The sequence below is a fragment of the Onychostoma macrolepis genome, chromosome 13 (genome assembly GCF_012432095.1).
Source record: "Onychostoma macrolepis isolate SWU-2019 chromosome 13, ASM1243209v1, whole genome shotgun sequence".
NCBI lineage: Eukaryota > Metazoa > Chordata > Actinopteri > Cypriniformes > Cyprinidae > Onychostoma > Onychostoma macrolepis.
Genome location: NC_081167.1, coordinates 9,108,429 through 9,130,514, shown reverse-complemented (window position 1 = coordinate 9,130,514; position 22,086 = coordinate 9,108,429). Strand labels below are relative to the sequence as shown.

The 22,086-nt window shown below is 36.9% G+C and overlaps 1 protein-coding gene across 5 annotated transcripts; it reads left to right on the top strand.

The window, feature by feature from the left end:
* Positions 1-424: 424 nt before the first annotated feature.
* On the top strand, positions 425-21,296 carry bag5 (BCL2 associated athanogene 5). Of its 5 annotated transcripts, none has more exons than XM_058795740.1 (7): positions 425-582; positions 14,933-15,206; positions 15,292-15,720; positions 16,293-16,516; positions 18,681-18,704; positions 18,824-18,847; positions 20,050-21,296. In XM_058795740.1, exons 1-7 carry the CDS (start codon positions 560-562, stop codon positions 20,573-20,575), a joined length of 1,524 nt encoding a protein of 507 aa, XP_058651723.1. In that variant the 5' UTR covers positions 425-559; the 3' UTR covers positions 20,576-21,296. The 5 variants fall into 5 exon arrangements, with proteins under 5 accessions (XP_058651723.1, XP_058651722.1, XP_058651725.1 ...); XM_058795739.1 differs by lacking the exon at positions 425-582 and adding an exon at positions 3,996-4,170; XM_058795743.1 differs by lacking the exon at positions 425-582 and adding an exon at positions 6,470-6,656.
* The last annotated feature ends 790 nt before the right edge of the window (positions 21,297-22,086 follow it).

Here is a 22,086-nt window from a genome sequence, read left to right as displayed (position 1 = left end):
TGTATGTATGCGTGATTGTTTGAAAAGTAACAAATGCTTTCAGTAAATATTTTTACATTGTTACATGAAAATTCCATTTTAAATAATGTTTTTGAATATTTGAATTTAAATTCTATTAAAGAATCCTGAAAATGTATCACTGTATATATATATATATATATATATATATATATATATATATATATATATATATATATATATCACAGCAAATCAGCATATTCGAAAGATTTCTGAAGGATCAAACTGGAGTAATGATGCTGAAAATACATCCTCACAGGAATAAATTAAACTTTGTAAAATTGCAATAATATTGCTGTTTTACTGTATTTGGGGTAAATATATGCAGCCAAAGCCTTGGTGAGCATAAGAGGCTTCTTTTTTGTTATATTCTTTGCGCTAATTTAAACACACGACACGTGTTATTGACGTTTAATGAATTCAAACTCTTCGTAACTGGTTCGTTCTCGCTTGGCCAGCTGGTTTATGTCATTAGACATGTATGCCCGGTGGTTGTAAACGAAAATTGCGTTGTGTTTAATCTGTAAACACAGGCGCACCAATGGCTGCCCGCTGGTTATGCAGGTAGGATGGACAGCCCGTTAAACATCATGTTTAATAAGACATGTATTTATATGACAATGTGTTTAATTTATACAACGCCTCACCTTGCACTGCTATGAGCTCTTAATGAGAGCTGATCAATGTCTTTGTGTGCTTTGAATGGACCTAATAGCAGCAAGCTAAACACGCGGATTATTCCGAGTCATTCGTGTCGTTTTAAATTGTTTTACGCAGCTCAGCTATTACGTTTACACCAGATTCGTTGACGTTGTTGTGCATAAAAGATGAAACCACTTTGTCTTGTGGAAGGGAGTTCACTTGTGACTTCATCGCCTAAATGTGTTTACCAAAAATTATGAAGTGGGGTGAGTCAGTAGATTTCGTGCTGTATCGATATGACATGCCTCAGTTTACGGAGAGATTGTTTTATTTATTGATCAGGCAAATGTGTTGCAAATGAAGATTTTACAGTATGAGGGATCCCTCCCGGTGTGAGGAATGGTCTCCCCAGTGTGGAGTTTCGTTTGTGAACGAATCGCTGTTTTTGAACGAGTCTTTTAAGTGAATCGTTCTCGTTAGCTACTATACACCATTGATATTTTTAGTTTACTGAAGTCTCTCTCTTTTGACTGCACACCTGTCTTTAGATATTGACTTTAGCACGAGCAAGTAGTGAGGACTGCAAAGGAATATTTAATTGGTTGGATTTACCAGTGCCAATATCTTGGCAGAATGGAAATGTCTTTATATATGTCATATATATATATATGAAGAATTCAGATGCAAAAGCTTCCAAGTGCCGTCTGAAATGTTCTTCTAAAATTTGATTTTTTTCCCCAGGCTCCTATGTTTATGTTCAGTTATTTTATTTTAATAGCAATGAAAACAACCTATTCATTGCAATTGAAATGAAATTACTGAACCTACACATAGGAACCTGATAAAAATGCTTATTTTAGAAGAGAATTTCGGTCTTTTTTGTTTGTATCTTTGTATGCCTATTTTCATATTCAACCTTTATATTCTTACAGTCAAGGAAGATATTGAGGTTTTGATATTCTGATTCTATGAGAATAGGGAAGTCCACATGTTATAAGGATGACAGAGGAAAGATATTGTTGGAATCACTTTTTTTTTTTTTTTTCAGCTGATGAATCAACACTTTAAAAAAAAAAACACTGACAGGCAGTCTGAATCTAAAGCTAAAATTTAAATTTAAAACTAAAATATTTACAATATAGTAGCTAATTATCGTTTTTGGTGTCAGGGATGATAAATATAACTTGACTATAAAGTTTTATTAATCTTTCTAATTCTATGAGAATACGGAATCCGTGGCACAGCTATAACGACAATGACGGAGGAACAATATTGTTGGAATCGCTTTCAGAACAATTTTTTGTTTTCCAGCTGATGAATGATAAAAACAAACATTCACAGCCAATCAGAAGCCAGAGTACAACATAACTGAAGCGTGCATTTAAGGCCCGTTCACACCAAGAATGATAATTATATTATCGTCCACGCCAATGGATGATGTTCTTTTTATTGTAACCATGTGCTGCATTTATGTCACCTGCATAACTAGCCTGATATGAGTAGTATGCTATTCTGAACTCAGTCAGTGTTTTAGTCTGAATGAGATTTGGAGTGACACTGATTGAGAGACAAACAAACCAGGCTGATCAGCAGCTGAATGAATCCAGAGAATGTTTGTTAATCTTGGCATGTGAATCGATATCCTTCTCAAAACAGAATTATGAATGTGTAAAAAATAACTAATAACTAGTGCTGTCAAACGATTAATCGTGATTAATCTCTTATTTACATAATATATGTGCGTGTACTGTGTATATTTATGATGTATATAAATACACACACAAAATATATATTTTGAAAATATTTACATGTTTATAATATATTCATATAATTTATTAGATATAAATATATTTAATATATAAACATAGCATTTTTCTTAAATATATACATGCATGTATGTGTATTTATATATTCATAATAAATATACACAGTACACACACATATATTACGTAAACAAAAACTTTTATTTTGAATGCAGTTATTCGCGATTAATCGTTTGACAGCACTACTAATAACTAGGGTTGGGTACCGAACTTGGTACTTTTAAGGGTACGGACCGAATTGCGTCGGTACTACCGAGTATCGATTCACATTAAATCATTCGGTACCAAATTTCGGTACCTGAGAATGCATTTGGGCGCATACGAGAGAGAAAGAGAGCGAGACCCTGTGACTTGTCACCCCTGCAACTCTTTAAAACACAACACACAGGGCAAACCGAAATGTTCTGAAGTGTGCTTACATTTCTAGGGTCATATGGTTTCCGCGAAAACGCGGACAGGATCGGCGGAGTCCATTCATAAAAACGGAATTTACTCGATAGCGCGGAATGCCACAGAATTCGTCAAGTTTTGGATGAATAAAAGAATGTCTGTCACTTAATTTGAATCGCCATATGAACTAGTGTATGTGAATATTAAAGACGGTTTAAATATGAATCCTGCATGTTCCGTTAGCCTCGGTATGTATGAATGGCGGAGACGAGGTTTTGTTTACTACACAAATACTGAAGCACACGTGAACTCGCGGTGATTTTCGGACTCTGCATCTCACTACATGACAACATGAACTTACAGGCTGTGAGAGTCACTTCATGAGAATTTTACCGTTTCATTTGAGAAAACTAGCATCCTATCATACTGTATACACACAGTATACAGTAATACTCTTGTATTACTTTTGTACAGTATAATGTACGTCTTTATATATTCCATTTAGTGACAAATTTAAATAAAACAATTAAATGATAAAAAATAATTATTACAACCACATTAACCACTTAATTGTAGAAAAAAATACAATTATTATTTTTGCTATATTTTTAAAGGTATATTCACACAATTTTTCTACCATGTATTAATTTTAACAGTAAACCTCTGTTAAACCGGTTCAAATGTGAACGGTACCCAACCCTACTAATAAACATACACGATAAAAATGAATGTAATTCCTAATTTGTTTAGGCTATTTCCATTGTTTTTCTATAGCTTAATTAAATGTCATGAAAGGGCAGTTGAGTAAATGGGGGAAAAATGTAAGATATGCTTTGTTGTAATTTTTGAGAAAAACACTTATAATGTTTTCTTAAAAGATTTGTTGGCAGGCAAAAAATTAAAAAGAATGATAAATCTTTTTACAGTCATCAATGACTCAAAGTGAAAGATTCATTACCACACAAAATGGCACTCACCTGGCGCCACCTACCGGCGTAACGGTGCAACTGCATAACGAGTCACTGAATGACTCATTTAGTGAACCGATTCAAACGAGTCACTGAGATGAATCACTAGCGCTTATAGTGCGAGGGAAGGGGAGGGGCAGGGGCAGGAATGCAGTCCATACCGATATGATGCTGCTGCTGCTCTAAATGCCAGTCTCTGCCAGTGTCGCTGCGAGTCCACGATCCAGAAATTACTGGAGTGTTGCACCGCGCAAAACATTTCAGCAGCGCAGCTGATGGAAACAGGGTCCGTTAGACATGTGCGCGAACGTTTTCGGCGCGTTGAAAAGGTGAGAAATATGCTGCGCATTTTAGGAGGAGGTGGTGAGATGTGCTCGGATTGTGTCGGATAGGGTTGGCTGGTGTTCAGAAGCAATATAAATGTCCTTCTGCGATGGTTTCATTCATGTAAATCCAAGCGCAGCGTTGTCAGATTACGGGACAAATCGTTTTGGTGTTGCATGTTCATATTCTAACTCAGCTTTATTGATTTTATAGTTCATGTCAAGGATGTAGCCATTCAGTAGACTACCGGGAGACGAACAAATGTAGTAATTTAAGAATCAGCCATCGTAAAAGCCATATTGGGGGGACATGTTACGTTCCTGGTTGATGTATCAGGGCACAGCTGTAAGACACTCTTCATGGTGGCACATACGATGATGATGATGATGATGATGAGAAGATGTGTTTTGCATCCAGCCTCCATGAACAGAAGGCAGTTTTAGTTGATCTCGCCGGTAACATCAGCATCAGAGCTGCTGTGGACAGTTCCAGAATCTGGACTCCCTCCCTGTAGTACTGATGCTGAAGTTTGAAGACCCCTGCTATTAGTCTCAGTAACTGAAATAGAAGTCTGGTCATTTTTAATTTAATAATTAAAGATAATGTTCTTGGTTCTGCCAGGACATTATCCATTAAGTTAACAGACATTTAATTTAACTTTAAAACACAACACAATGTTTAATTCAAAATATGGGTAAAACACCTGTGAAAAATCGATACAGAATCAATTCCTTCATATTACATTATGACGGTACACAGTAATAGTGCACAGTACATTAGGTCATATTTTTATGGATTTTCCATAGTGTAGTTTGTTTATTATTTATGTTATGTTAATGTTTATTGTATAATTTTAGTGTCACATGTGTTGCGCTGTTGATTATCACAGAATTTTTTGTACTGTGAATTTTTGGCACGCACAGCTGACAGTTTATAGCCTAAATTTAACAGGATGTTTTTTTACAGTATAAAAATTAAATGCATCATTATCACATTGCTTTCAGCCTCCATGAACAGAGAACTGTTTTAGTTAGTCTACTAGTCTAATTAGTTTAGACCTCCATCAGTTTCAGGTGATTTATTTTTCATTTTTTAATATTATTATTTTACAACAAAGCTGCGGGATAGAAGTGCAGTTTGTTCAATGGATTGTACCGTTGCTTAACATACAAACTGTTCAGCTGACGAAATGTGTTTCTGGAAAAAACCTTCAGCTTACAAATGCTCCATAAAACAGTTTTGAGAGTTGATGATATGGTCTAAACCTTTATACAGTTTGTGCTGTTGTAAAGATTGTAAGTCTATCCCTCGCAGCCCTGTTTTCATCTGTATTAAATTCAATAAGATGCATTGGTAAGATAATATGTGTGCTGGAATCAAGTCTGTATATCCACATTATTGGTTGTTTGTTGTGTAAAAGAGACTCTAGTTGTTTGTTTGAAGTCAGTGAAGTGGTTCTTGAGCATTATTGAGAAGGGCTATAAGGATAAAGGCAAAACAATGTAGGAAATACTTATGGCTTATTCACTGGGGACCATCCATAAAAATATTGTCCCATCCAGGCCATGTAAATTTGAGCTTTAGAAAATAATGGATTGACTCTGATGTGTCAGAATGCCATGAATGGTGAGAGAAGCAGTGATGTATTTAGCGGTGCCCACTGATAAGCTCTGGCATGGATGGCATGTTGGCTCTTTGGCTCTACCCAGATTTCATAGTCCAAAGTGTTTGTGCCCATATTTACTTGTGAGAAGTTGCAACCTATAATAAGAGGTCTCATGTTGCTTAAATTACTGGATAGCGGAGAACGATAAAGGAGGGGAGACAGGAAGCTGGGTAGCAGGTGGAGCATCTGGACAGATGATGTTCTGACTCATCCTTATCTGACCCTTCCCTCCCCTCCCCTCCTACAATCACAGCATGACGTTACACTACATAACGTCGTACTGTTTCTCAACGGTGGGAGCAGAAATCAACAAGCTAGGGGAACTGTTTATTAGTTCTCTTGAACCTTGATGTTTCCTGGCTGTATTTTTTCGAGATTTTTGAATGCAACAATAATATCTAAATGGCTTTGTTGTAGATCGGAGCCTTTTTTGGAGATTTTTACTTATATATGGCTGCTGTAATCATTTTATTTGACACTGCCATGAGTTTTCTTCTTGACAACGTTCTACTGGTTTTTTTTGGGGGGGGTTTTTTCTATATATATATATATATATAAGGATAAAGCACCCAAGGCATACTTTTAGAGGAAAAAAGCGATCAAGAACAAGCTTAACATCTTTGATCCTGAGGTATACAAGGACTGCATTCTCACTGCACGGCTGTACATATATTGTGCATTAAAGGAATATTCAGGATTAAATGAAGTTTAATATTTCACCAGCATCTGCGGAATACTCTCAATTACTACAGAAAATTATTTTGACTCATGCCTCAGTTTGTAATGTGTGTACAGCTGGAACATTGTCTAAATTATACTGCTGAGGTGAGAATAGTTTTGCATTTTTTTATAAAAATTGTGTATGTGTTTATGTATATATACAGTCATGGCCAAAAGTATTGGCACCCTTGATAAATATGATCAAAGAAGGCTGTGAAAATTAATCTGCATTGTTAATCCTTTTAATCTTTTATTTAAAACAATTCACAAAAATCTAACCTTTCATTGGATAATAAGAATTTAAAATGGGGGGAAATATCATTATGAAATAAATAATTACAATTAACGGCACCTTTTATTCAATACTTTTTGAAACCTCCATTTGCCAGTTTAACAGCTCTAAATGTTCTCCTATAATGCCTGATGAGGTTAGAGAACACCTGACAAGAGATCAGAGACCATTCCTTCATCCAGAATCACTCCAGACCCTTTAGATTCCCAGCTCCATGTTGCTGCTTCTACTCTTCAGTTCAGCCACTAATTTTCTACAGGGTTCAGGTCAGAGGACTGGAATGGCCAGCAGAAGCTTGGTTTTGTGCTCAGTGACCTATTTTTGTGTTGTTTTTGAGGTTTGTGTTTGGATTATTGTACGGTTGGAAGATCCAAACATGGCCCATTATAAGATTTCTAACAGAGTCAGTCACTTATTGATTTTTTTATCTGTTGGTATTTGATAGAATCCATGATGCCATGTGTCTAAACAAGATGCCCAGGACCTCCAGCAGAAATATAGGCCCACAACATCAAAAACACAGCAGTATATTTCATTGTACACATGGGGTCCTTTTTATCCCTGTGTTCACCAAACCCATCTTGAGTGTTTGCTGCTAAAAAGCAAATTTTTTAGTTTCATCTGACCATAGAAGCCAGTCCCATTTGAAGTTCCAGTCGTGTCTGATAACTGAATATACTGGAGTTTATTTTTGGATGAGCCTGGAGTTTTTTTCTTGAAACCCTCCCAAACAACAACATGCGGTGATGTTGGGGCTGTTTGACAATTTTTTTTAAGGTTTTCTGACCCCGAGACTCAACTATTTTCTGCAATTCTCCAGCTGTGGTCCTTGGAGAGTCTTTAGTAACTCAAACTCTTCTTCTCACGGAGCATTTGTACGATATAGACACACGTCCTCTTCCAGGCAGTTTCGTAACATTTTATGTTGATTGGAAATTCTTAATTATTGCCCTGATGGTGGAAATGGGAAATTTCACTGCTCTAGCTCTTTTCTTAAAGCAACTTCACTAATTTGTAGGGCTGGAGCAGAATATTTGATTATTCGAATATTCGTTCGGTGGGTTGGCATTCGATTTTCAATTTTGAGATTTGAATATTCCTTTTTTAAAATTAATTAATTAATTTTATTTTTTTCTCCAACCCCTGGCATGCCCCGCGAAACGGTTCTCATTCGCGCTTGAATATGAATCGCCCATGAGTGAACGTCATGAATGTCATGATTCAGTTCATCTGGAAGAGAAGACAAAAATGCCAAAGACCTCAGCTGTGTTGGAGCACTTTAAATTGAGTGAGGAGACAAAGGCAGTGTGCCAAATATGTGATTTGAAACTGGCCTACCACAGCAGTACATCAAGTTTGAAAAATCACCTGAGTTCTGTAAGTACTACGCATATTGTTGGTGTAAAAAAAAAAAAAACGAGCTGCTTTTATCCGCCATGTTAATCAGTAATTTTACACATGATAAAAATGTGCACTTGCGAATACTGCAGTCATTAAAATATATATATATATATTTAAACTGTTCCTTAATTAAAATGTGTGTTGCTGTTATTGAAAGTATGCTACAGTGTTCTTTATTTATTACAGTTAGTGAGGTGCGCCGCTTCCGGCTCGCGCTGTTCTGTAGTTTATTAAAAGTTTATTAATTCTGAACGTGTCGCGTGTCCATATTGCACCAAAATGCGACACTGCACTCCCTTGGGTCCGCAGCAACACACCCACCACGCGTGAAGTCGATTGGATGAACGGTTCTCGACATAATAAAAATGCACAATACAACGATATTTCTTCAAAAGCAGATCGTGGAGATATTTTTATTGTCCACGATCGAAAAAATTCATATCGCACACCCCTACCCTCGGCAAAAATCGCAGAGCAGGGGCACCGGACCGCAAGGGCACTTTAGTGTCGGAACTCAAAGGGGTCCCTCCCCGCCAAAAATGTTTTTTTTTTTTTTTTTTAATGTTTTTTTGTACTTGAGAAAAACATTAATTTCATAATGAGATTTTCCCCCCATTTTCAATTGTTTTAGTTCAGTGAAAGGTTAGGTTTTTGTGATGTTATTATTTTTATTTTTTAATAAAAGATCAGAAGGATTAATAATGCAGATTTATTTTCAGAGCCTTCTTTGATCATATTTACCAAGGGTGACAATACTTTTGGCCATGGCTGTGTGTGTGTGTATACGTGTGTGTGTGTGTGTGTGTGTGTATACGTGCGTGTGTATATATACGTGTATGTGTGTGTGTGTGTGTATACGTGCGTGTGTATATATACGTGTATGTATGTGTGTGTGTGTGTGTGTGTGTGTATACGTGCGTGTGTATATATATGTATGTATGTGTGTGTGTGTGTGTGCGTGTGTATATATATACGTGTATGTATGTGTGTGCGTGTGTATATATACGTGTATGTATGTATGTGTGTGTGTATACGTGCGTGTGTATATACGTGCGTGTGTATATATATGTGTATGTATGTGTGTGTGTGTGCGTGTGTATATATACGTGTGTGTGTGTGTGTATATACGCGTGTGTATATATATGTGTGTGTGTGTGTGTGTGTGTGTGTGTATATATATATATATATGTATGTGTGTGTGTGTGTGTGTGTATACGTGCGTGTGTATGTGTGTGTGTGTGTGTATATACGTGTATGTATGTGTGTGTGTGTGTGTGTGTGTATATACGTGTGTGTATGTGTGTATATGTGTGTGTGTGTGTGTGTGTGTATATATGTGTGTGTGTATATATGTGTATGTATGTATGTATGTATGTGTGTATATATGTGTGTGTGTGTGTATATACGTGTGTGTGTGTGTATTACAAGTAGGCCTATGTATGTATTTTACATATATAAAATACATATATATACAGGTGGTGCATCTCAAAAAATTTGAATATCGTGAAAAAGTTTTTTTTTGTAACTTATTTCAAAAAGTGAAACTTTCATATATTCTAGATTTATTACATGCAAAGTTTTTTGCTTTAATTTTGATGATTAGAGCTTACAGCTCATGAAAGTCAAAAATCCAGTATCTCAAAATATTAGAATATTTACATTTGAGTTTCATTAATTGACCATCCTTGCATTATAAATTCCGGGTATCTATTGTTCTTTGAAACCACAATAATGGGGTAGACTGCTGACTTGGCAGTGGTCCAGAAGACAATCAACGCCCTCCACAAAGAGGGTAAGTCACAGAGGATCATTACTGAAAGGGGTGGCTGTTCACAGAGTGCTGTATCAAAGCATATTAAATGCAAAATTGACTGGAAGGAAGAAATTGGATAGGAAAAGGTGCACAAGCAACAGGGATGACTGCAAGCTTGAGAATACTGTCAAGCAAAGCCGATTCAAACACTTGGGAGAGCTTCACAAGGAGTGAACTGAAGCTAGAGTCAGTGCATCAAGAGTCACCACGCTCAGACGTCTTCAGGAAAAGGGCTACCAAGCCACTTCTGAACCAGAGACAACGTCAGAAGCGTCTTACCTGGGCTGTGGAGAAAAAGAACTGGACTGTTGCTCAGTGGTCCAAAGTCCTCTTTTCAGATAAAAGTAAATTTTGCATTTCATTTGGAAATCAAGGTCTGACTGCAGAGGCACAGAATCCAAGCTGCTTGAAGTCCAGTGTGAAGTTTCCGAAGTCAGTGATGATTTGGGGTGCCGTGACGTCTGCTGGTGTTGGTCCATTGTGTCTTATCAAGTCCAAAGTCAGTGCAGCCATCTACCAGGAGATTTTGGAGCACTTTGTTTCCATCTGCTGACAAGCTTTATGGAGAAGCTGATTTCCTTTTCCAGCAGGACTTTAGCACCTCCCCACAGTGCCAAAACCACTTCCAAGTGGTTTCCTGACCATGATATTACTGTGCTTGATTGGCCAGCCAACATGCCTGACCTGAACCCCATATGGGATATTTTCAAGAGAAACATGAGAAACAGTCGATCCAACAATACAGACGAGCTGAAGGCTCAGTAGTGCCTCAGCAGTGCCACAGGCTGATCGCTTCCATGCCACACCTCACTGATGCTGGAGTTTGAGCTAAAGGAGCCCCGACCAAGTATTGAGTGCATAAATGATCATACTTTAAAGAACTTGAACTTTTCTGTTTTGCAAATCCTTTTTTTGATTGATCTTAGGAAATATTCTAATATTTTGAGATACTGGGTTTTTGACGTTTAGGGATGCTCCGATCGATCGGCCGGAGATCGGTATTGGCCATTAATCACATTTTATGACTCGATCGGTATTCACTACACTTGGCCAGTCTCACGAACCGATCACAATTTGATGACGTCAACACATGAGGACATACATGATGCGTGGGGACATAAATGATTTGGCACTGCAGTCATGTCATCGCCGGCGTGGAAATGCTATGATGTTTCGAGAAACAATGAAAAATTTGCTATTTATCGTGTATGTTTTGCATGATGATATGATGAATGGATGGTTCATTTTTAACAGCCGATTCAGTGATGTTAGAGCTGATCTGCGCATCACTGCACACGTGTTATTATTTTAGTGTGGGTTGCATCAGACTGCTCCATTTTGTTTGTATTTATTTTTGTCTTATATTAAGTATCCTGATATACATAATGTTATGCATAAACCCAATTTAAAGGCATTTTAAAATGTTCACTGTATAAGGAATAATTTTTGTGATTATTTATATAACATTATTACATATGTTATATAAAGCTTGCCTTGAAGCATCAGAATCGGCATCGGCTGATCACCATGACAAGAAATCGGTATCGGCTGCAAAAATCCTGATCGGAGCATCCCTCTGTAAGCTCTAATCATCAAAATTAAAACAAAAAAACTTGTGAAATGTTTTACTTTACATGTAATGAATCTAGAATATATGAAAGTTTAAATTTTGTGTGTGTGTGTGTGTGTGTGTGTGTATATAATGAATGAATGAAGAGTTCAGATGCAAAAGACTCTAAGTGCCGTCTGAAATTTTCTTCTAAAATGAGCATTTTTTTCAGGCTCCTATATTTACGTTCAGTTATTTCACTTTAATTGCATAGAAAAGCACCTATACATTGCCATTAGAGTAAAATTACTGAACCTTCACAAAGGAGCCTGATAAAAAAATGCTCATTTTAGATGAAAATTTCTCTTCATATATATATGTGTGTGTGTCTATGTGTGTTTGGGGTCAGTTATTATTTCTTTTTTTAAAGAAATTACTACTTCTCTTCAGCAAGGACACATTAAATCAAAATTGACCGTTATAATGTTACAAAACATTTATATTTCAAATGCTTTTCGTTAAAGAATCCTTAAACAATGCATCATCATAACATGACCTCGTATCATATTTTTGTTCTGCAAAAATATAAAGCAGCACATCTGTTTACACATTGATAATAATAAGAAATGTTTTCTGAGCAGCAAATCAGCATATTAGAATGATTTCTGAAGGATTATGTGACACTGAATACAGGAGTAATGATGCTGAAAATAAAATAGATAACAGTTCTTGTAATATTTCACAATATTACTGTTTTACTGTATTTCTGATCAAATAAATGCAGTATTGATGAGTGTAAGAGAAATTATTTGCTGTGGTAATCAAACTTCAACCCAATAAACAAAACATGTTATGTTGATAATTTCAGTCTTTTTTTATTTTTGTAAACTTGATACGTTTTGAAAAAAAATATATAAGCTTAAATCCCTCACTGATGTACATTGATAAAATGTTAAATGCATACAAACACAGCACGCAGCAAGCAAAGCAGCTCTGGTGCAGATTCAAAGCCTAAAATTTAAATTTACCCAAAACTTTAACCCAGTTCTTTTGCTGTCTTGCAAGCAGTGTTGTTTCCTAACAAGGAAATGCTAATCATGATGTTGATCAAAAGAACTGCATTTTTAAATAAAACAATAATAATAATAAATTACACGCTTGCGCTTTTATTGTATCCTTGACTTCCTGCTCTGAAAAAGGCCACATAGAAAATATGGTAACACTTTATTTTAAGGTGTTCTTGTTACACATGTTACATGTACTTACTATTATAAAATCAACTAATTATGCATAATTACATACAAGTAACCCTAAGCCAAACCCTAATCATAACCATATAAGTAGTACATGTATTAATATTACTCAGTCAGTACTTAAATGTATAACACTGTAACAAGAACACCTTAAAATAAAGGATAACCGAAAATACCATATTTGTGTACTTCTTGTTAGGTACATTGATGAGAAAGCATCTACCAAGAACTTAAATGTAATTGCTCAGTAGCTCTACATTATATTTAAAGCCTTCTATAATCTCTTCCATGTCTTGTTATTAAATGTATTTCATGAGCACTATGGTCTGGGTGCTAATGGACACTGTCTCTTTAAGGACCAAGAATATGATCTGTCCATGACATCACAGACAGTTCCTTAGGGAATAGCAGCGGCAGTCTGCTGCCAGTAAAGTATTGTCTAGGACTTTGAATCTGCAGAGGTAAGACAGCTCTGAATGGACTGTTCTTGAAGGGCATCTGCTCTTAGGGACACTTTATTTCTCTAAACATCTTCTGTAGGTGCTTTTGATTTGATACACTTATATAACATGTACTAGTAGCCAGATTTTGCCATCTTTTTGTGGAAATGAGTAGGTCCCCATGATTTCATGACACCGGCAGGTAGGGAGTACACTTTCCAAGACCTTCCAGTAAGTTGGGTTGACACAACCTGCCTGTTTTTGTCATAATCAGATGAATGGATTAGTTTCAGAAAGTCAGACTTGGTATGCATGAATGGTTGCATTTCAGATGGACAGATTAAGCAAGTTATACGAACCTTCTGGTTTTGGGAAACTGTTTGTTCATAAAGGTTGTCCACTTAACAAACGGAGGTTTGTGATGTCATGCAGTCATACAGCTCCTGCATTGGCAAGCCTATTTGGTTTGTGTTTTGTTTATGATGGGTGTAGTTGGAAACCTTTGGTTTAGTCAGCCTTAGTCATCACAGCTGTACAACACATACAACCTGTGCACAAAACCTCTCTCCTGTATTTTTCTTAATAAAAGTTTACCTGGGTTAGGATTAACCCTATTTTATCCCAACACACAATAATACAGTCTTGAGTTTTTGACAAGTGGGTCATATCTTCTTTTTTTTTAAACTTCTTATTATAGACATCCACTAAAAATTACCTGCTGGATAAAGTAATTTAGGAAGAAGAAACATTTGTTTGTCACCACGTGTTTGCCTGATGTTTTGTTATTTTGTTTTAATACAATAATATTCATTTTAAGTGTGTCTTTTAGCGATAATTCACCCAAAAATGAAAATTCTGTCATCATTTACTCAACCGCATGTCATTCCAATCCTGTGTGAATTTTTCTGTGGAACATGATATTTTGAAGAATGTGTGAAGAAAGGTTGGTACCTTTCAGTTTCTAGTTCCCATTGACTTCCATATGTTTTTTTCCATACTATGGAAGTCAACGGGGACCGGAAACTTCAAAATATCTTCTTTCTCTAAGTGCTTTTTGAGGCCACTGTATAAGTGTAGTTGAAGTACAGTATGTCTGTGAACTTTAATTTATTTATTTGGTGACAGATTTGAATGTACATTACTGTTCAAAAGTTTGGGGTCAGTAAGTTATTCTAAAAACTGACAGTAAAGACATTTATAATGATTAATTTTACTGTATTTTTGATTTAAATAAATACAGCCTTGGTCAGCATAAAAGTTTTCTTTCAAAAACAAAAGCAAACAATTTTGAATGCTAGTTTGTTTAAAAAAAGCACCTAAAATTATACAATCATTTCTTTAATCATCTTACTGCTTTCACTAGTTCATTTAAATGGTCATGCAGTGTAAAAACTTTTTTTTTCTCACAATATTTTATATAGTCTGCTATTATCAATTAGTATGAGCTTATAAATTCTACCTGTACAATAAAAGAATTAACAAAATGTTGTTTAAAGTAGTTTTCCTGCCAGCTACCCATAAAAATCTTCTATTTTACTTGTATTCCATTTCATCCTCTGTATTTATTGTCCCAACATCACACTGTGACTATTTCCATATCCTGACCAGCTCTCACCTCTCTCTTCTCCTTCAGCCTGTTTAGGAAACCCTTTGATGGTGGGAAGAGGACGATGGATCATGGCAGTCAGCAGCAACAGACGCAGCAAATGCCAGGACCCTTCGCAGGTTATGCGGGACCCCAGGGCCCGTACCCTGGGCAGCACCCAGCCCTGTTACGGCTGGACGAGGTGCAAAGGGAGATTGCCAGCCTGGGCCCACAGGTGTGCTCTTACAGCGGCCTGCAGAACGACAGAGAGTACAAACGACTGGAGCGAGAGCTGACCCGATTACTGCTGGAGGTCGATAAGGTCAGGACAGGCCATCAAACTTTTTAGTTCAATATGAAGTCACACTAGTTCATTCTTCTTAACCATGTTTTGTTTCCTGACCCAGGTGGAGACGGAGGGCCGGCCGGAGCTTCAGCAGGCTCGGAAGCGTGCGGCAGGAGAGGTCGAGGGTCTGCTTCGCTACCTGGAGGGCAATGCTACGCATCCGTCTCGGCTGGCCATTGAGGAGCTGACCCAGGAGGCGCAGAACTTGCTGAATGAAGGGGTTGTGGAGCCGTTCCGGCAGGGCCAGGCTCAGGATGCCTTTGAGATCAGTGAGGAGCTGGTGGAGGCTGTGCAGGACGTGGCCATGCGGCTGGCCCAGGTTAAGACGGGTGGAAGTGTCCCGCTCAGGAAGGCCCGTTACAAAGCGCTGACACGAGTCTGTGCCGTACAGGAAATACTGGAGGGTCGTGTCCGCACTCATACGTTGGCGCTGCCGTTGTCCGATGACACACATGAGGCTGTGCAGCGTATTAATCAAGTCATGGCGCAGGTGAGTGGTATTGCTAAAAAAAAAAAAGATTACGAGAAATCACAATCCTGCATCTTAACCAGCAAATAACTTATTTATTTTTACATGTGAAGATACAGCAGTTACAAAACAGACCTTTTTTATTTTAAAGGTCAGAGAGAGAGTGGAAAATAGCCATTCAAATGTTAATAGTGTTTTATTTACACCACCATTCAAAAGTTTGGGGAGCATAAGATCTTAAGGATCATGTGACACTGAAGACTGGAGTAATAATGCTGAAAATTCAGCTTTGCATCACAGCAATAAATTAAATGTTTAAATATATTCAAATAGAGAACAGTTATTTTAAATTGTAATAATATTTCACAAATTTACTGCTTTTACTGTATTTATGATTAAATAAGTGCAGCCTTACTGAGCATAGGAGACTTCTTTTAAAAAAAAAAAAAACTTTCTGAGCCCACTTTTGAATGGTATTGTATATAACATTTTAAATCATTTTTGAAAAAAAATAAATAAATTTAGCCATGAAACAACTTAAACAATGTTGACAGTAAAATAAAGAGAACCTGAAATTAACTCATCTTGTGTAGGTGAGTGGTGCCCGGTGCCAGGAAGTGGCTCTGCTGATGGGTCTGAGTGGGCGTGATAGCTGTGCCCACCTGGCAAGGATCCTTACAGAGCTGTTGGTTGAACTGGACGCCCTGGATGTGTCTAGTAATGCTGCGGTGAGGAACTACAGAAAACAAGTGGTGGAGGAAATCAATGGTCTGCTAAAACATCTTGACCTGGAGGGAGAAGGAGAGGACACACGCAGGTAACACTAAATACACACATCAACACACAAACCTGTATGAAATTCTGTATAATGTTTACTTATGTGACATTTAATTAGTCTTATTTAAGGATGAAATTTAAAAATATACACACGTGGTCAGAATTGTTGGTACCCTTGGTAAATATGATCAAAGAAGGCTGTGAAAATAAATGTGCATTGTTAATCCTTTTGATCTTTTATTTAAAAAAAATCACAAAAATCTAACCTTTCATTGGATAATAAGAATTTAAAATGGGGGGGAAATATCATTACAAAATAAATGTTTTTCTCAAATACATGTTGGACACAATTATTTGCACCCCTAGAAATTCTTATGAATATATATCTCTGAAGTATATTCCCATTCATATTCACAATTTTGAGCACACCAGCTGGATTATGAACATGAAATTATCCAGCCATGGCTTCCTGTTTCACAGAAATATAAATAGGAGGGAAAACAAAGCCCAAATTCCTTAATCATCCATCACCATGAGAAAAACCAAAGAATATATTTCTGAGATGCAGCAAAAGATAATTGAGCTTCACAAATTAGTGAAGTGGCTTTAAGAAAAGAGCTAGAGCAGTGAAAATTCCCATTTCCTCCATTAGGGCAATAATTAAAAATTTCCAATCAACATAAAATGTTACAAAACTGCCTGGAAGAGGACGTGTGTCTATATCGTCCTAATGCACGGTGAGAAGGAGAGTTTGAGTGGCTAAAGACTTTCCAAGGACCACAGCTGGAGAATTTCAGAAAATAGTTGAGTCTCAAGGTCAGAAAACCTTTTAAAAAAAAAAAAAAAAAAAGTCAAACAATGCAGATTTATTTCCACAGCCTTCTTTGATCATATTTACCAAGGGTGCCAACAATTCTGACCACGTGTGTAAATTAGAATTTTTTGTTGCGCACTAAGGCTGTATTTATTTGATTTAAAATAATGTAAAAACTGTAATATTGTGAAATATTGTTGCAGTTTAAGTTTTCTAATTTAATATATTTTAGCATCATAACAGCATCATAACTTCAGTCTTTATGATCCTTCAGAAATTATTCTAATATGCTGATTTGCTGCTTACAGCTGCAGTCCGTAACTTTTGGTGCTCTAGCGGTTAATAAACAGAGCTCTCTGACTAGGGGTCGACCGATTATCGGCGCCGATATTAAGCATTTTTAATGATTATCGGTATCGTCATTTTCAAAACCGATGTGCCGATAAAATTATTTAATTTTGAAACGCGCTATTTGGCTCTGATGCAGCCTGTCAGAACTCGCCACTCTGTGGCCTAGAGCAGTCTCCGCCCACCGCGCATCTGATTTGTTGGGAGTCACAAGTTCGACCAATCAATGTGGAAGACTAAAGGCACTCTAGTATATCCAGTCATATAAATGGAATTTACTGTATTTCGCAGAGTCACAGAGTTTGTCAAAGTTTGGATTAATTAATCAAAAGTAGGTCAGTACACTTAAATCGACTCGTTGCTATGGACTAGTATCTGTAAATATTAAGCTGGAAAAAGACTTTAAATATGAATTCTGCATGTCTCATATGTGAATGGCACAGACGCGCGGTTTTGATTAGTAAACACACACACTGAAGTGCGCGGCACTCGCGGTATTTTCAGCATATGCCGTCTCACTAAATGAGGACATAAATACATGAACAACATCCCCAGAACTGCTCTGAGAGTTGCTTCATGAGCATTTGACCGTTTCATTTGAGTAAAACGATCGTCATATCATATACATAGGCTATACAGAAACTTAAGAGGTCCTCATGGCAACCCGTCAAAATAAAAGGCCAAGATTAAGATACTGTCACATAGGCCAAGATTAGAATGACAGAAATTGTGACATTTCAATAGGCTATTGAACCAAGTGTGCCTATAACAGGCTATTAGTGTTATAGTTTAATTAAAATAGTTGCGGTCTTCTTCGCAACTTCTACAATGGAGCTATGAAGACAATTCAATTATTTACACTTATTATGTTATGATTATGAGAGGTTATGCTATTACACATACATTTCTAACATGTAAATTATTGAAGCCAAATACTTGCATTTCCCAAGCTGTTTAGCTGTAGTACAGTATTCATAGGCTTAATCATGAAGCATGCAGTGGCCCCACTTTTAACTCTCTCTTTATATTACCCTTATTATAGATGGATGCATGGAGGAAGACAAGGGTAAGAAGTGCAACCAACACCAGGGAAGGCAGTTTTTGTCAGAGACCTTGTTATTCTTAATTTTGACATTAATTTTCATTTTTACACCAGACATGTATGTATATATACCCTTATTGTAGATGGATGCATGGAGGAAGACAAGGGTAAGAAGTGCAACCAACACCAGGGAAGGCAGTTTTTGTCAGAGGCCTTGTTATTCTTAATTTTGACATTAATTTTCATTTTTACACCAGACATATATATCGGCTAAAAATATCGGTTATCGGTCTACTTGATCTGTAATAATCGGTATCGGCCCTGAAAAACACATATCGGTCGACCCCTAAACCGAACTGCGTGCGTCTTGCAGAAGAACATTGAAGCCGGAGCTACTTCTCTCTGTTTACTGGGCTACTCCGCAGCGGTACCTACCCGAACCAGTCTAAAATAGTCCGAATATAAACACTTATTACAGGTGTACCGTAGTGATTCAGGACAAGCCAAAAACACGGTTTGGAACATGGATTCATGGTGTACTCGCTTATTATATAAATTTTGTAAATTTTGAACACAAAAAAAATTACGGACTGAAGCTTTAAGAAACCTTTATTATTATTATCAATGTTTCTGCTTGATATTTTTGTGGAAGGTGTGATACTTTTTTTTATCAGGATTCTTTGATAAACGAAAAATTACTAGATAACAGCATTTTTTTTAAATAAAAATATTTTGTAACAATTTTATTTTTATAAAATATTGTATTTATATTTATAAAACATTACTATTGTTATTATTATTTATTTATTTTTTCAACAATTTAATGCATCCTTGCTGAATAAATGTATCACTTTCAAGTATTAAAAGTATAAAAAAATTTACATTACCATTCAAAAGTTTGGGTATCATTCCACAAAAATATTAAGCTGCAAGTTTTTTTCAACATTAATAATAACGAAAATGTTCCTTGAGCATCAGTGATTAAGAAACATTTCAAATATCAAGAAAACATTTTTATTCTTATGAATGCTAAAAACAGTTTCATACAGTATTTTCAGGATTCGTGTTATTATTTTTTATTTTTTTCATGTTATTTTTCAGGATTCTTAAATAAGTTTTTGTAACACTTTTTATTTATTTATTTATTTTTTACATTTTTAAATATATATATATATATATATATAAATGAGGATACACTGCATATAAATTATTATTATGTAATGTAAACAGTATATATAATTTAAATTATTATTATTTATATTCCAAATATAACTTGTATGTGATCAAGAGTTATTTTATTTTAATAAAAATTTTATGGATTATTAGTTACTTAACTTATATTAATGAAGTTAATTCACTGTATTTCCAGGTATGATCTAGCTCAGAATGACTCAATCCGTGAAATTGAGGTGATCAGGGGACGCGTCTCAGTGCTGCGGGAGGAGGTGCTCCGGCACGGTGCTGCAGGACACGGGACGGAGCTGCAAGGTCTCCTCACGCACCTGGACCAGGTGGACACGGGGCGAAATCCCTGCATCCGGGAGGCGCGGCGCAGGGCTGTGTTGGAAGTTCAGGCGCTCATCACCTTCCTAGACCTCTGGGAAGCCCTCGGACGGCGTAACCCTGGACCAGACGAGGCTCCGTCTCATGCGGCCGTGTGGCGTGTCTTAGCCAGCCTGTGTGACCTGCAAGCTCAGGTTTTGGGCTTTGACGGCAAGAGGGCTGACAAGAGCTACATGGTATTGGAAGAACTACTGACCAAACAACTTCTGGCTCTTGATGCTGTGGACCCTCAGGGTGACCAGGGGACCAAAACTGCCCGTAAGCAAGCTGTTAAACACGCCCAGAATATCCTTAGTTACCTGGATATGAAGACAGATGAGTGGGAGTACTGAGAGGCCGATAAAAGAGACTGAGAATAAGGAGCTGCAAGGAAAAAGGCAAAAGGTTTTTTGCCTCTTGTGCGACATATGAGGACACGGTCATGCTGAGGATACAGGCCATGGGCGGAATTTTTAATTTGTATATAAAAGACTTTGTGTATCGCCGTGGGCAGCGAGACTGTTACCCATGATGCACTGCACCTGCTGCTTTTATCGGTCCATTACTGGTCCCTGAAAGCTGCCTTTCTCCTGGCAGAAGGAACTGCGGTTTCTACTGCACATGAAGTGTTTGTTTTCATCACAATAACCCATGATCTTTTTAGTTGAATCTGTGCTGTTGATTGGTGTGGTGTGGTGCTAAACCCTGTTCTGCTGCCAAAATCTGCTTCCAGCTTTTTCCCACATGCCCGGGTGGAGCACACTTCAGTCTTTATCGTGGTGTGAGTACATCAGCTCTTCATTCCTATCCAGTTAGAGCCATAATGGAAAAGGCGGCCCAAGTTTAGTGTTCATAAGTTTAATCTCTTCTCTAGATTGCACTTTCAGAGCCTGAGCTCCTCTTGCTACAGTTATAAAAAAGCAACTGACCCAAAGGAAACAATATTTTAGCATTTCCTCGCATCTTCTACATATATGTCCCAGTTTATGTTAAAGGGATAGTTCACCCAAAAATTCTGTCATTAATTACTCATCCTCATGTCGTTCCAAACCTGTAAGACGTTCGTTCATCTTCGGAGCACAAATTAAGATATTTTTAATGAATTCTGAGAGCTCTCTGACCCTCCCATAGACAGCAAGGATCCTTACCCAATCAAGGTCCATGTGACATCAGTGGTTCAACCGTAATTTTTTTACGAAACTACGAGAATACTTTTTGTGCGCAAAGAAAACTAAAATAATGACTTTATTCAACAATTCATCTCCTTCAATTCATTTTGGAGAGTATCACATATGTAAACAACGTATGTACAACATACGTTCTGACACAGAACAGCATACGTTGTTTACGTATGTTGTTATTTTTGTTTTCTTTGCACACAAAACCTATTCTTGTAGCTTTGTAAAATTACGGTTGAACCACTGATGTCACTCAGATTATTTTAACGATGTCCTTACTACGTTTCTGGACCTGGATCGTGTAAGGACCCTTTCTGTCTATGGGAGTGTTAGAGAGCTCTCAGATTTCATCAAAAATATCTTAATTTGTGTTCCTAAGATAAACGAAGGTCTTACAGGTTTGGAACAACATGAGGGTGAGTAATTCATGACAGAATTTTCATTTTTGGGTGAACTATCCCTTTAAGAAAATTTTATTTTACAATAGATGACAGTGAATAAACATTGGTTTGTGACATCAGTTTAAAGGTGAAGTTTAATTTCTGTGCCAGTAGTGTCACCAAATGGACAGTGTTTACACTTTTTAGGGTATTTAACATGAAATGACACGCTTCACCTATAAAGAAGACTTAAGGACAGCTAAAAAAAAATCAATCAAATCAAGATTTCTAAACCTTCCTGCAGTT